The following is a 12,259-nucleotide window of genomic DNA, read 5'->3' on the forward strand; positions in this document are numbered from 1 at the left end:
TGTGTGGTAGTTTGTTAATTTAGAACTTTCAAAAATAAAATTACACTATTTTTACTGCATTTGAGTCAGCAAGAAATATCTTTGTTTTTCTCCAGGTATTTGCTGTTTTTTGTTTGTTTGTTTGTTTGTTTGTTTTTGAAGTTTACAGTAATCCACCATTTTTACTGCATTGTTTCTGACACGACTGATATCAGATTTTAACAATAAAGACACACATTTATAGCTCTAACCAGCAGCAATGTTATAGAAGAGAGACTAAATAGTCTGACAGGGAGCCTCACACACATCCTTGAGGTTCATCCATTTTAATTCGAAACAGTCCAGGTTTCTGAATATTACTAGAAATGTTTAGAACTGTTCTTTGAGTCTGTTTTCATCCCAAAGAGCACAACTTCCTTTTTTCTATGCCAGCTGTGAGAGCGATGCTGTAATGTCATGTAGAATATAATGTTGAAAGGGTGACAGTGACAAACGTTGGGGCTTTGAAAGTGAGAGTTTATCCCCCGTGCTCTGATTCCACATAAGAGCTTTGTCAAACAAGTTCATTTTCTTGACATTTCTTTAATCATTAGCTGTCACAGAGCGAAGTTCTGATGCCTAGTTTAGTAAAGCACACATTTGCTGACCTTTGATATGCACACAAAGACACACAAAGCGGAAGAGATGTGCAGCTACGCAAAACAGGTCGTTCAAGTCCAGATCAGTGGCCTTGATTAAAGTCCGAAATGAGGAACTGTCAATAGAGCATTTACAAAGGAACGCCGCTGTTCAAAAGTCTCGCAGTTTGGTTCTATTCCTTCAGCGCTCACAAAGTTTCAAAGAGAAAAGACTTAATGCAAATTTGAAAACTATAAATGGTGCACAGTGTGGGCCGAGCACTTCCATACATATTTAAAAACTAGTAGGTGTATCAAGAAACTGTTCTATCATGACAGAACATTATAATACAGATATCTTGTTTGTCATATATTTTTAACATACCTGCTTGATAAGGAGAACAGTTGGTAATGAGGGTTTTCAGATTTGGCAAAGCCTTGTGCGTCAGAAAACATTCATAGGACATTTTTAGGCAAAACAGAGTTGAAAACAAATTTAGAGTCAACAGCTGGATTTAGATTTTGCTATTCCACTGCAAAGTTCAACAAATTACTTCTGAAAATGACCAATATTAGAATCGTCAGCTCAAATGCACCAGTCTGAAGTGTCTTTTTTCTTTAATCTACAAGTAAATATATGAACAAAAGCATTGTTTTCTTTGCAGTCCGCATAACTTTGCAATTTATGGCCCTGTAACATAAATTACTCACAACATACACAATACATTCACATTTAAATATACCTAAATGTACTCTTAGAATAGGAACGCATACATAGCTTGAGTACGATCACATTCAAAATATATGGTGCAGCACAAACTAATTACAGTTTGTTAAAGTCATTACTTACATAGTTCACTGCGTGACTGTGAAGTGTCCACAATGAGTGATGATTTATAATGGATTGTGCGGTTGAGGGAAGGGAAGGGTTATGATGTGGTTGGGTTACCATGTCATTTTGATAATTTGTTTGTCTGTCTACCTACTTTTGTTTTCCTATGCAGCGAGACTCTTCCTGCAAAAACAATTAAAGGCACCAAAAGACAATGAACTGAGAGAGGCTGCGGAAGAATATTGGATTTTTTTTTTTTTTTTAAGGTTTAGTTGCTTTGTTTTGGCGAAACAAGAACTTAAACATGAGGATTTGAAAGACAGAACAAGTGGAGGCATTACCTCAGCTCATTCACAGAGGAGTTGGCTGATTCATCCTGACAAGCTGCAACAGAACCGGTATTGTTTAGAAGAGGCTTTAGTCATGTGCAGCCTGAATGTGAGCTGAGGTTATACTCAAAATGCTGGTTTTCAGCCACGAAAGGCTGATTTCACAATTGCTAAACCGGACTAAACGGTCACTCGACTTTGAAAGTATTTCCCAGCGTTCTTTTACCAAAGATGATGGATCTCATGCACTCAAGGAAGTCAAAACATCTTGTATGAAATGAAATATGTCTGTTTGAATTGTGTGTTTTAGCTGATGGATGAGTTCAAATCAAGTGAGAATCCGCAACAAGATCAGCAGGGAGGGGAAAGAATCCTCCACCTGTTAGAGGAGATGGTGACGTGAGTTTTCATTTACAAATCATCCTCTCTCCCACACAGAGAGCCAGAACAGAAGACAGTCAGCTCCAAGTATCACAGATGCTGCAGAATGAATAAGAAATATTCAAGATGATGAACTCAAAGCCAGTTAAGTTTGTGGGAGGACTGCTGAAATTCAACAATCCCACTGTTTTCAATCTGTTTCTTACAATACAATAATTATAAAATGAGGAAAAAATGAGATTAATCACATTTCTTCCTTCCCTGCACCAAACAATAAGGACTAAATAGACCAATGTGTGTTCGCCTTTTAGCGATGCTTATATAACACCTGCAGCCAAAGACCTTGGCTGCAAATGAATTTAAAATGCATAAATCTCAGAAATGCTAAAGGCAGCATAGTAACAAGGCGATCAGTGGCTTGACCTGGCGATTGTGAGTCTTATTGCTGCAATGCACCATCTACAGTTAAGGCCTTAAAGGTGCACCGTCATCGGAACTTTCACACAAGTAGCGAAATTTATTTGTTAGGCTGTGTTGGCTCATATTGTGTTTTCTACAACCCTCACGTTCTTTAAATTTGACAATGTAAAGCTTGTCATAACTTGCAAACCATTCAGGTGTCAGTTTGTGTTTCAACCTACATGTGAAGCTTCTCGTCGCCTTTTCTGTATTTGGGTGCAGGGATGTGAGGATTTAAGCAGCGTGGACAAACCATTTTACTCAAATCCGTTATGAAATGCCCTCAAATTGAATACACACACACACCAATTACCTCAACTAATTAACTGACCTTTAGTTCAACCGTGGCCTACATTTTCACATTAAAGCACTGACCTGCTCTCTTAGCACAGAATCTAAATGCAAGCAGATCCCCCCCTTCTCTCTCTCTCTCTCTGCTCCGTTTCTCAGCACAGAAATCCAGACAAATTGGATCCTGTCTGACTAGTAAAAACCCTGGAAACACGGAGGGGGGAGGCGAGCTCTCGGCCTCTCCGCTGTGTGTGTGTAAACATGTCAGTGTATACGCTGCTGTATGTTGAGGAGAGGGGAGCGATGGCAGCCCGCCACACTGAACTCGCTGACCGGGCCCCCCTCCAGCTCCCTGAGCAGCGCTGAGGCCAACTTTGGGATGAGCGCCAGCATAGCGAAGCTCAGGCACAGCTCAGCTCAGCCAACTGGAACACACAGTCGCTATGTAGATTTCTGGGATCTTTCACAGTGTGTCAGATTACAGCGAGCCTTGTCCTCTCCGCCGCCTCGCTGGAGCATCTTCTGCTGCCATGCCAAGGCCTTTTTTGGATTTCGGCGCAAAGGAGCAGACTTGGCGGTAAACAACACGTGCCAGACAACCACCGCATGCAGGTATAGACTACACAAAACAGTTGAGCGGTTTAACTCGGTTTTCCCGCCACTCCCCTGCAATCAGACGGACCCCGAGGGTGTCGCACACACCACAGTTTACCAATTAGGACAAACAGTGCAATCTGGGAGACCACAGGGATCTAAATATTTCTGTTCAATTTGTTGCCTTTATGAGCAAAAACAAGGTGTGCCAGCTCTGTTTGCAGGGTTTGGAAACAAACAGTGTGAGAGTGCTGCCACCCACAGGACTGATGCTGCACTACAGGCCGGTGTAAACAAACTACTTCCGACAACAGAAATGTGAAAAAATAAGGAAGCTCCAATCAGTTTCTCTTTTGTGATCATGTTAGGAGGCTTTCCGTGTAGCTATGACCTCTCCAACACAAGAGTTTGGGGTTAGTCTTTGTATTTTAAAAAAAAGAAAAATTAAAGAAAATGATGCTTTCTGACAATATGTCTTTTCAACACATTTGTTGTTCTCCACAACAATGAAAGATTTTTTTTTTTATCACATTCAATCAGGAAAGTTCATTAGGAAAGAAAAAAAAAATCAGCTTCATTATAATAACGGACAGCAACAACTGTTTCAGAATTTCACAAATAAGGATTTTAAAGAATTTTATTGAAACAAAGATCAATTTCAGTCCCAGTCCCTTATGGTTTTCAAAAAGCGTGCTTTGGGTTTTAGCGTCAACATTTCATGACTATTCTCCAAAGCCCTCTTTGCTTATACAGCAGCATGTATATACTCAAAAGGAAAAAAAAAACAAAAAAAACCTATACAACAGGTCATTTTGGCACAATCAACTCATACAATGGTACTCCTGTGCTGGCGTGTCGTTACCGTCTAACAGTTTGCTCTCCATCGGATCAAAAACATCACTTACCGATGAGCTAATTCACAATGGATTTTTGATCGTAATAGAGATGTAATACAGTAATCATGTCTAAATGTTTATAGAAAACAAGATACAGTAAGAACTGTGAAAAGTGTGGGTTAAAAGTTGTAGCACTGGGCGAACGTCTGGTGACAAAACATTCAACAAGTTTCACATCCTTCGTCCAGACGTCCCAGATCCAGCCTCAGTCTACACCCAGAAGAGTTCGGCATGAATAGGATGCGTTTCTGAGAGTTGACCTTCTGTAGTGTTTTGATATAAGGAGAGTGATAAAACTCGAAACCTAACGTTACATTTGAGTCCATGCAAATCCCGCCTGAAGCAAAGGAGCCTCCTCTGACGTCTCGCAAGGAAACACTGGGAAACGTTTGCACTGGATGGCAAATTATGCAGACAAAATGAATGAGAACAGGAGGAAGAGAATACTGTGACATGTTCCAACATTTGGTAGAGCATTCTGTGTCATCCCACTTAAGCACTTTGGTATACATGCTGGTCAGAGCCATGTCTAATTGATTACATACAAATTCAGTTGGACTAGGCGTTTGCGTGGATTTTGATATCCTTGGGCAGTTTTTTTTTTTTTTTTTTCTTCAAGTAAAGATACAAAGACTGTTCATTGTAACACATTCATAAAGCATGCACTCTGATGGACAAAGAGAAAAGTGTCATTTGGACAAAACCCCCAGGTAACAGCGAGATCAGGAGAAAAAGTGCTGATTTTTCATATTCACATAAAAAGACCAATATAAGAAATGCATTCACTGACTTGACGTCGCTCATCAGGTTCAGTTCTGATGCAGCATTTCTCATTCGTCTTCGGATACATCGAGACCTGGCGCCTCTCTGAGAGGAGAGTCGATCCGGGAAACAGTTTTGTCAGGTCGGTCGTTCGCCGTGAACACGTGACATCACATTTGAAAAGGCAAAAACTGGTCCTTCTCTGAGCGGGAGGTCCGTCAGGCTCCGCTCAGAAGATGAACGAAGATGGCTTCATCTTAACAGTCGTCTCAGACAGACTAGCATGCGGGTCGATTAGCAGACAAAAACTAAATAATGTGATCTTTGTATAGACACTGTAAACATTAAAGGTGATAAAGATATAAGTGAGAAGATATCAGATCTGTGGATCGACCTACATTTTTGAACATATTGAAGATGAGAAGAAAAAGCCTGCAGATCTGCATCCTGTTTGCTTCATCTTACAATTAGAGGATCGTTTTTTTTTAACAGTGATGAAGAGTCTCACTGCCAATGAACTCTTCAGATAACTCTGAATCATCCTGTTGCTACAAAAGCCTTCAACCAGAAAGGGAACCAATTAAGAGCTAAATCTTGTTTTTCACCGATACATTATGATGAACCATAACTAAGGACCGCTGCTGTAACCGATTAACAAGCCCTGTAGCTCGTCACGGCCGTGAGGAGGCTTCATTCAGAGAAAACCGGAAACTCGCGTCCCCTCTGTTAAGACATCTGCACGTGAATTTAGAAAAGAAAAGCCAGGCGCACAAACCTGCGTCTGACCGTGTGCATTTGTTTTGATTTAATCAACAGTAAGATCTGCATCTCTTTAAAAGAGAGAAAAAAAAATATCGCCAACAGATTGACAATTAGATGGACAAGGCAGCTTCTGAATAAAATACTGGCAGACATTCAAGATGTGAGGACAGAACGTAAGAGACACAGCTTTTAAGTACTGATACTAAGGAGTGTACAACAGACTAACCCCCCCCCCCTCCCGAGTTAAGTGTCAAAAATAAATAAAAACAAAGAAATAAGTTCATCATCACAACCATACAATTCAGTATGTGGGGGGGAAACTGATGTATCATTCACTTAATTTTTTACTTAACTCAAAACAAATTAGTTGCATTTGGCGTACAATCTGCACTTTTCATCTCAGTGTCCCCTTCCTTTGAGTTTCAAAAGCAGGAAAGATTAATTGGAAATCTCCCAAGAATGTGGGAGAGTTTCCATGTTTGACTCTGTCGGACCTCTGTGCACTATAAGCAGGGTGGGCTGTTGAGAAAAACAAAGCCACACAGAACCAATATTTCAGGATGCGCTGTCATGACACCGACAGACCTGGCCACACCAGGCACAGCCCCATCTTCCAAAACAAAACAAAACAAAAAAAAAAAGGAAAGAGAAAGAAACAGATCTTGTGTCCTGCTTAGTCCTCACTAGAGCCTTTGGCCCCAATGAGGGGAATACTCCCTTCATGGCATTATTTATTCTATTTTTTTTTTTTAGCGCAAGCGGAATCCAGAGTTTTCCTTTATCTGCTTGGTTTCCAGAGATAACAGGGAAACAATGTCTAATAACTACTTTTAAAGTTGCTGTTGATCGTACTCCGCAATAAGTTTCTTTATATGTGCCAGTTTGTTGTGTAGATATTCACAGCGGTTCTTCTCTTGGCTATAGTATGGATTAGTCTGCAAGGGATGTAAAAAAAGCAGAGTCATAATCAGATCGTCTACACGGATACTTTGTCATTACAAATCAGTTAAAGTGGCAAAACTCACCTTTTTTATTTTATGATACTCTTGAAGTATCTGATTGTGGATTGTCTGAGAACACATAGAAATGTCGACGGTTATGAATCAAACATGCTCCGTAAACTGCTGTTTTTTTTAGTGCTTCAAGGTGCTTTCTACCACAAAAAAAAAAGGTTTTGTGTGTGTCCTTGAGGATATCTACCTTGTACTTGTCTGTGCCTTGTTGGAGCTGTTTGAGCTCATTGTCAAGCACAGTGAACTGCCGGGTGATGCCCTCTATTCGAGCATGCAGACCCCGGTACTCACTGTACTCGGCGTTGAAATCGTTTTTATACCTTTGACGCTGCTCTTGAGTGCCGATCACTGTGTACTTCCTAAGAGGGGAGCACAAGGGGAGTTACTCATGGGTAGATATGAAGAGAAAGCCACCGAGCACACATAAAAGATTTTTCAGCCGTTTACGTCAAGTCAGGTTGATGAACTCATTAGAGGGAGATTTAATCAATAGTACCAATGAGACAGACTTCTAAAAATTCATTTCTTACAGCAGTTTGTCAAGTGTGACGCTGTGGGCTCCATCTCAGACAAAATAACATCATCCAACCCCGACGTGTGGAACAAGGACTATAACTTGAGCCCTACATCTCATAATGATCATAATAACGCCTCAGAAAGTGTAACTTCCACTAAATCTTAAAATATGAGTATCACGTCTGTGTGTTCAGTTTTGGCTGAGATACAACTGTGAGGAGGAGTATAATTTTTGACGCAAATTGCAGCAATGAAGGAGCTGTGTGTCAGCCACAGCTGCATCTGTGGACCGTGCTGGCAGAATGACAATAAGTAATAACACGTTTTCAGAGCAACGGCATGCACCTGTCTCCTTCACTTGTTATTCTCCCGTGTTTATGCCATGTCTGGCCCTCTGTGGCCCCCGTGGAGGTGCTCATCAGATATCAGAAAGTCTCCATTGAACTTAAGGAGAATTCTCTTTAGGGTTGTAAAATCTATTGAGAGAAGAAGTACTCACGATAAATAGTCTGCCACCTCAGGTGATGTAGAAGAAATACTGGGACTGTTGCACATGCCATTCAGATCTGAAACAAGGTCACACAGTTGGAAAACGCAATTAATCTGAATATGTTATGGTCTCTGTATAAAAACCAGCTATGACTCAAATGGAAAAGCAACACCACAAAAAGATCAATCACTATAATTTCTCCTTGTAAGTTGTTAATGTAATCACTCTTAAATGTACAAAAACCCTCTAAAGATGCCATCTGCCTGTTGATTCACAGGTGTGTACTTTGCTGAAGGCCCACAGCTGAACAGTAGGGGTCTCAGTTTAATCAGTGAAAAACACACTGGTCACGTGATGCATCACCTACTCATAGTGATGACTAACCGGTGTCCATCCACATATCAAGTACTACTTTTATTCAGAAATCTCTTATCTAATGCTATGAAACTGTGTGTCACTCTCACCTGTGCTTTTGTGTGGAATACTGTTGCTTTTGAGGTTTCCTGGGCTCAGATCACAGACTCCATATACAGGCTCACGACTCTTCCTCTCCTTCTCCTTCTCTTCTCTCACCCTCTCCCTGTCTTTGCTCTTTTCCTTGTCTTTATGCTTTTTCGACTTCTTCTTGGACTTGTTGTTTAGGGATGAGGAGGGACTCTTATCTCGCGGGCCCTCCAGGACTGTGTGTCCAGGGGACGACGTGCTGAGGCTGGGTGCGCTGGACGTGCTGACCACCGTCGACACAGAAAACAGCGAAGGCGGCTGACTGAGCCTCTCGGACACCGGCGTTTCCTGAGAGTCGCAGTCGCGCCCGTTGTGGCTGGAGTCATTGCTGACGTCTGACAATGCTTCGAAAGGGCGAGGGATGTCGAGCAAAGGCAGCTGCTGGGAGCTGGACGTCATGCCGCCATCTGACACAGAAACCGCAACTCCTGACTGCGCTCCACCTGCCTCTCCTCTGCCGTTGGAGGAGCTGAGCTTGCCATTAACTGGGGCTGTTGCAGCCTTGCTGGCGAGGTGCGATATCCTGGGCTTTTTGTTGACGAGAGGGTCGATGAAGTCAGCGGCAGGCCGTTTCTGGCAGAAGAAGAGTAGTTTTAGTAGCAGGCCTACAAATAACATTCAGTATGAATTCATTTGAGTGATGAACACGGACAACTGTATTAAAATGGTCTAAGGTGTGGAGGACATGGGAGTGTTCAGGGGAGAGAAAATCAAGTATGAGCAGATAGATGGACAAAGCAGCATAAAGAAAGAGTCTTACAGGATCTGCCTTCTCAGTAGCACAGAGATTATGATGACTGAACCACTTTTTCATAATACCAGAGATTACATTACAGACGGGCCCTGTTTGACCCAGCCCTCACTAAAGACTGTGGGAGAGGCAGACGCAATCACTTTGTGTTGGCTCCTCTGACAGGAAGACTTCAGGGCGTGAAACAATAGCGAGAACCAGTGAGGAGCTTCGCTTTGACCTGCAAGGCTCTTCAAACCAGTTCCACACTAAGCAATTCTAACATTTATATTCGTTTCGTTGTTATCTTTAACACTACTGCTGTTCTGAAATCAAAAGTCCACCTACAGATGACAGCTGTGATGTAAACATATTTTTCTTTACCCGCGAAACAATGAAGGAAGATTGATTATACTAACAGGAAAAGGCCTTGGCTTGTTTATATTGCCTCACTGCTTGATTCATCCTTCAAAAATCTGAGGCTTATGCACAGCTTTACCTGCTGTGATGCTCCCTTTGTACCAATAAAGCTAAAAACTGAGTATGGGGTACTGTTGTCTTATGTATATGTGCTGTGTTTACCGAGGGAGGGAGCGGAAAGGACGGGGCATGCAGTAGGTGTCTGAGGTGAGAACAACCTGGGAGGAAGGAGCTATTAATATACCAGAGCAGCTTCTCCTCCCTCCACCTAATGGAAGTGTAAATAATGGTAAGTTTCAGGAGTCTGGACTGGAGACGAAAAAAAGGAATCAAGCAATAAGCAAGAGGAAAAGATTTCCACTCAAATAAAGTGGATCACCTTGGATGTTTTTATTCAAAAATAACATGAAGTAATCATGGAGCTACTGTGTATTTGGTTAAAGGTAGCAACCACTAGTAATAGCTGAAACCACTTAAGGAAACATACACTGCAAAGGCCCTCCTGAAATTCATTGAAGAAAAGAATGAGAGGAAATCATTTTGAGGAGAGCTAGAAACATTAGAGAAACTCTCCCTGGGAAAACCCCGAAACCCCCAGACTGCAAATACAACATAGTTAGCAGGCTGTAGTGTTTGTTAAATGGAAATGAGAAAAAAATAATTCAATAAACATCTTTGGTGAAAATTAGATTATTCCAATTCCCCTCTACTTTTCTACAGGCTCAGTTTGACAAGAGCAAACAAGCTCTGGTTAAGGACTATGAAATATTATATTAGTGTATTTACCCTCTATTAAACTAACATCCTTGTTTGAGAGGGAAATAAAATCTGTGTAATTACAGCCTACAATGAATATAATGACAAATGTCTGGAACTCTCTCACAGGGTTCTTCTATTTTTAAATGATCATTAATTTGAATAAGCTTTCACGGTTTTGACCCATGCTCAGGGAAACAGCCATTAGTCATAGCCGTATGACCAAAATACAAGATTAGTTATTGTGTAGTGAATTGAAAGTGAAACGGTGAATGGTAGCTGAGGTACAGGGAGGAGCGTGAAGGTGAGAATCAGGTAGAAGAGGGAGGAGGAGGAGGCTCACCTGAGATGGAGAGCTGCTGGCCAGCTCTTTGGGTGGGCTCTCTGGTGGAGGAGCAGCGCTGCTCTGGGCCTGTTTCCTAAAAAAAAAAAAAAAAGGACATGCACAGACAAACACATACACAAGAAAGCTTGATATCATTTCTGGGGAATGTAAACTTTGCATACCAGCGCTGCAGGAAACTGCCTTATCTAACCACCCTGACACAGCATTTGCACTGGCACTAATGCAGCAATGAAGGCTTCAACTAGATTAGACACACTAAAGTGTTTGACCAGACATTTGGTGACAACACCTCTTAGGCTGAAGCCATCATGGAAGCAGTTAGAAAATTTATTTGTAGTGACTTATACCCTTAAAGCTTGGAAATGTCCTATTCCATAAAAGGGCACTGTGCTACAAACCATCTCGCTGCCATTTCTTCAGTGACAAGCAAATTGTATGTCTGAGGACTTCAAAGACAAGTTACAGTCACTTTGTGAAGCTGAGTGGGTAGCTATGACAACTGAGTGAAGGAGGAGGTACTTGACAGCGCAGCATTGTCATAAATAGAAGAGGCAAAGTTACAATAATTGAATCTTTACAGTTTTTCTACCAGCTTAAAGAGTCCTCAGTGTTTTTTTAATGTTTAATTCTAATGTTTTGTAATCTCACAGACACTGCTGGATGTTTATTAAATGGCTCAGTGATTTTGGCAGCGACTTCAAGACAAGTGAGGAAGTGGTATGACACTCCTGAGTGACAGAGAGAAGGCGAGGGAGGAAGAATATGGCACTGTAGCTCACTTTGGGTATGGATGCCGTTTGGCCGGTCTACCAACATGATTAAGACAACACTGACTACATGCTCATTCAAAGCAATATGGGACACGCTGCAGTTGTTTTCATACCACTCTATCCCTGACCACCTCCACAAGTAGCGTTAGTTGCTGCAGCATTCACACCTGCATTTAGAAACGCTCACTTGTGATCACATCGAGCAGCAGCAGCACCAGGTGTGAACAGAGCCTCATTATGTACCAGATTAATCTGTCACACAGTAGCAGCCAAAACAAAAGAGCAATTCCACCATACAGCTGTCTAACAAAGACAAACTGCTCTTAAATCAGCAAAGATAACGCTAGTTCTCTGCATGACAGTCAAACTATTGATGCATTTTATTTACTGAACCACAACAAACACAAGTGGTCAAGAAATAATTATTGCAGCTTTCACCAACAAAAATACAGAGGCTACAATAACAAACATGACTTCTGAGTCTAAAATGCAAAGAGCATTCTGCACATGCACAGATCTTGCTGCCACATCTGATGACATTTATCAGTAGGGGGCAGTTGGGTACACCAAGTCTTGTTAAAGCTCCACCCTTGCTAAATCAGGGTGTGCGTTTGTGTGTGTGTGCCTGTGGTGTGGACAGTCAGATAGACAGGCCGGAGTTACGAGTGAGACAGCAGGCCAACAATATGGCTGAACCTTGGACCGGTGCCACCTCACACACAGATCAGCATGTGCTGGAACACCGTTGCATCATGTGCGTTCTGGTCATGTTGCTGTGCTACTCCTGCGTGACCGACTGCATTAGCTCAAAA

General features: G+C 41.8%; 1 protein-coding gene across 1 annotated transcript in view; it reads right to left on the reverse strand.

Moving 5' to 3' along the window:
* Positions 1-4,084: 4,084 nt before the first annotated feature.
* The window catches only part of ell (elongation factor RNA polymerase II), a 35,479-nt gene continuing 27,304 nt past the window's right edge, over positions 4,085-12,259 (reverse strand). Inside the window, exons 7-12 of the mRNA XM_008277507.1 lie at positions 10,675-10,750; positions 8,386-8,998; positions 7,931-7,997; positions 7,103-7,274; positions 6,928-6,972; positions 4,085-6,837 (exon numbers count right to left, since the gene is read on the reverse strand). Of these exons, the coding sequence (XP_008275729.1) occupies positions 6,733-6,837; positions 6,928-6,972; positions 7,103-7,274; positions 7,931-7,997; positions 8,386-8,998; positions 10,675-10,750 (1,078 nt within the window). The 3' untranslated portion in view covers positions 4,085-6,732. The remainder of the gene's footprint in view (positions 6,838-6,927; positions 6,973-7,102; positions 7,275-7,930; positions 7,998-8,385; positions 8,999-10,674; positions 10,751-12,259) is intronic.

This window comes from Stegastes partitus, unplaced genomic scaffold (assembly GCF_000690725.1).
Source record: "Stegastes partitus isolate 25-593 unplaced genomic scaffold, Stegastes_partitus-1.0.2 Scaffold99, whole genome shotgun sequence".
NCBI classification, from domain to species: Eukaryota; Metazoa; Chordata; class Actinopteri; family Pomacentridae; genus Stegastes; species Stegastes partitus.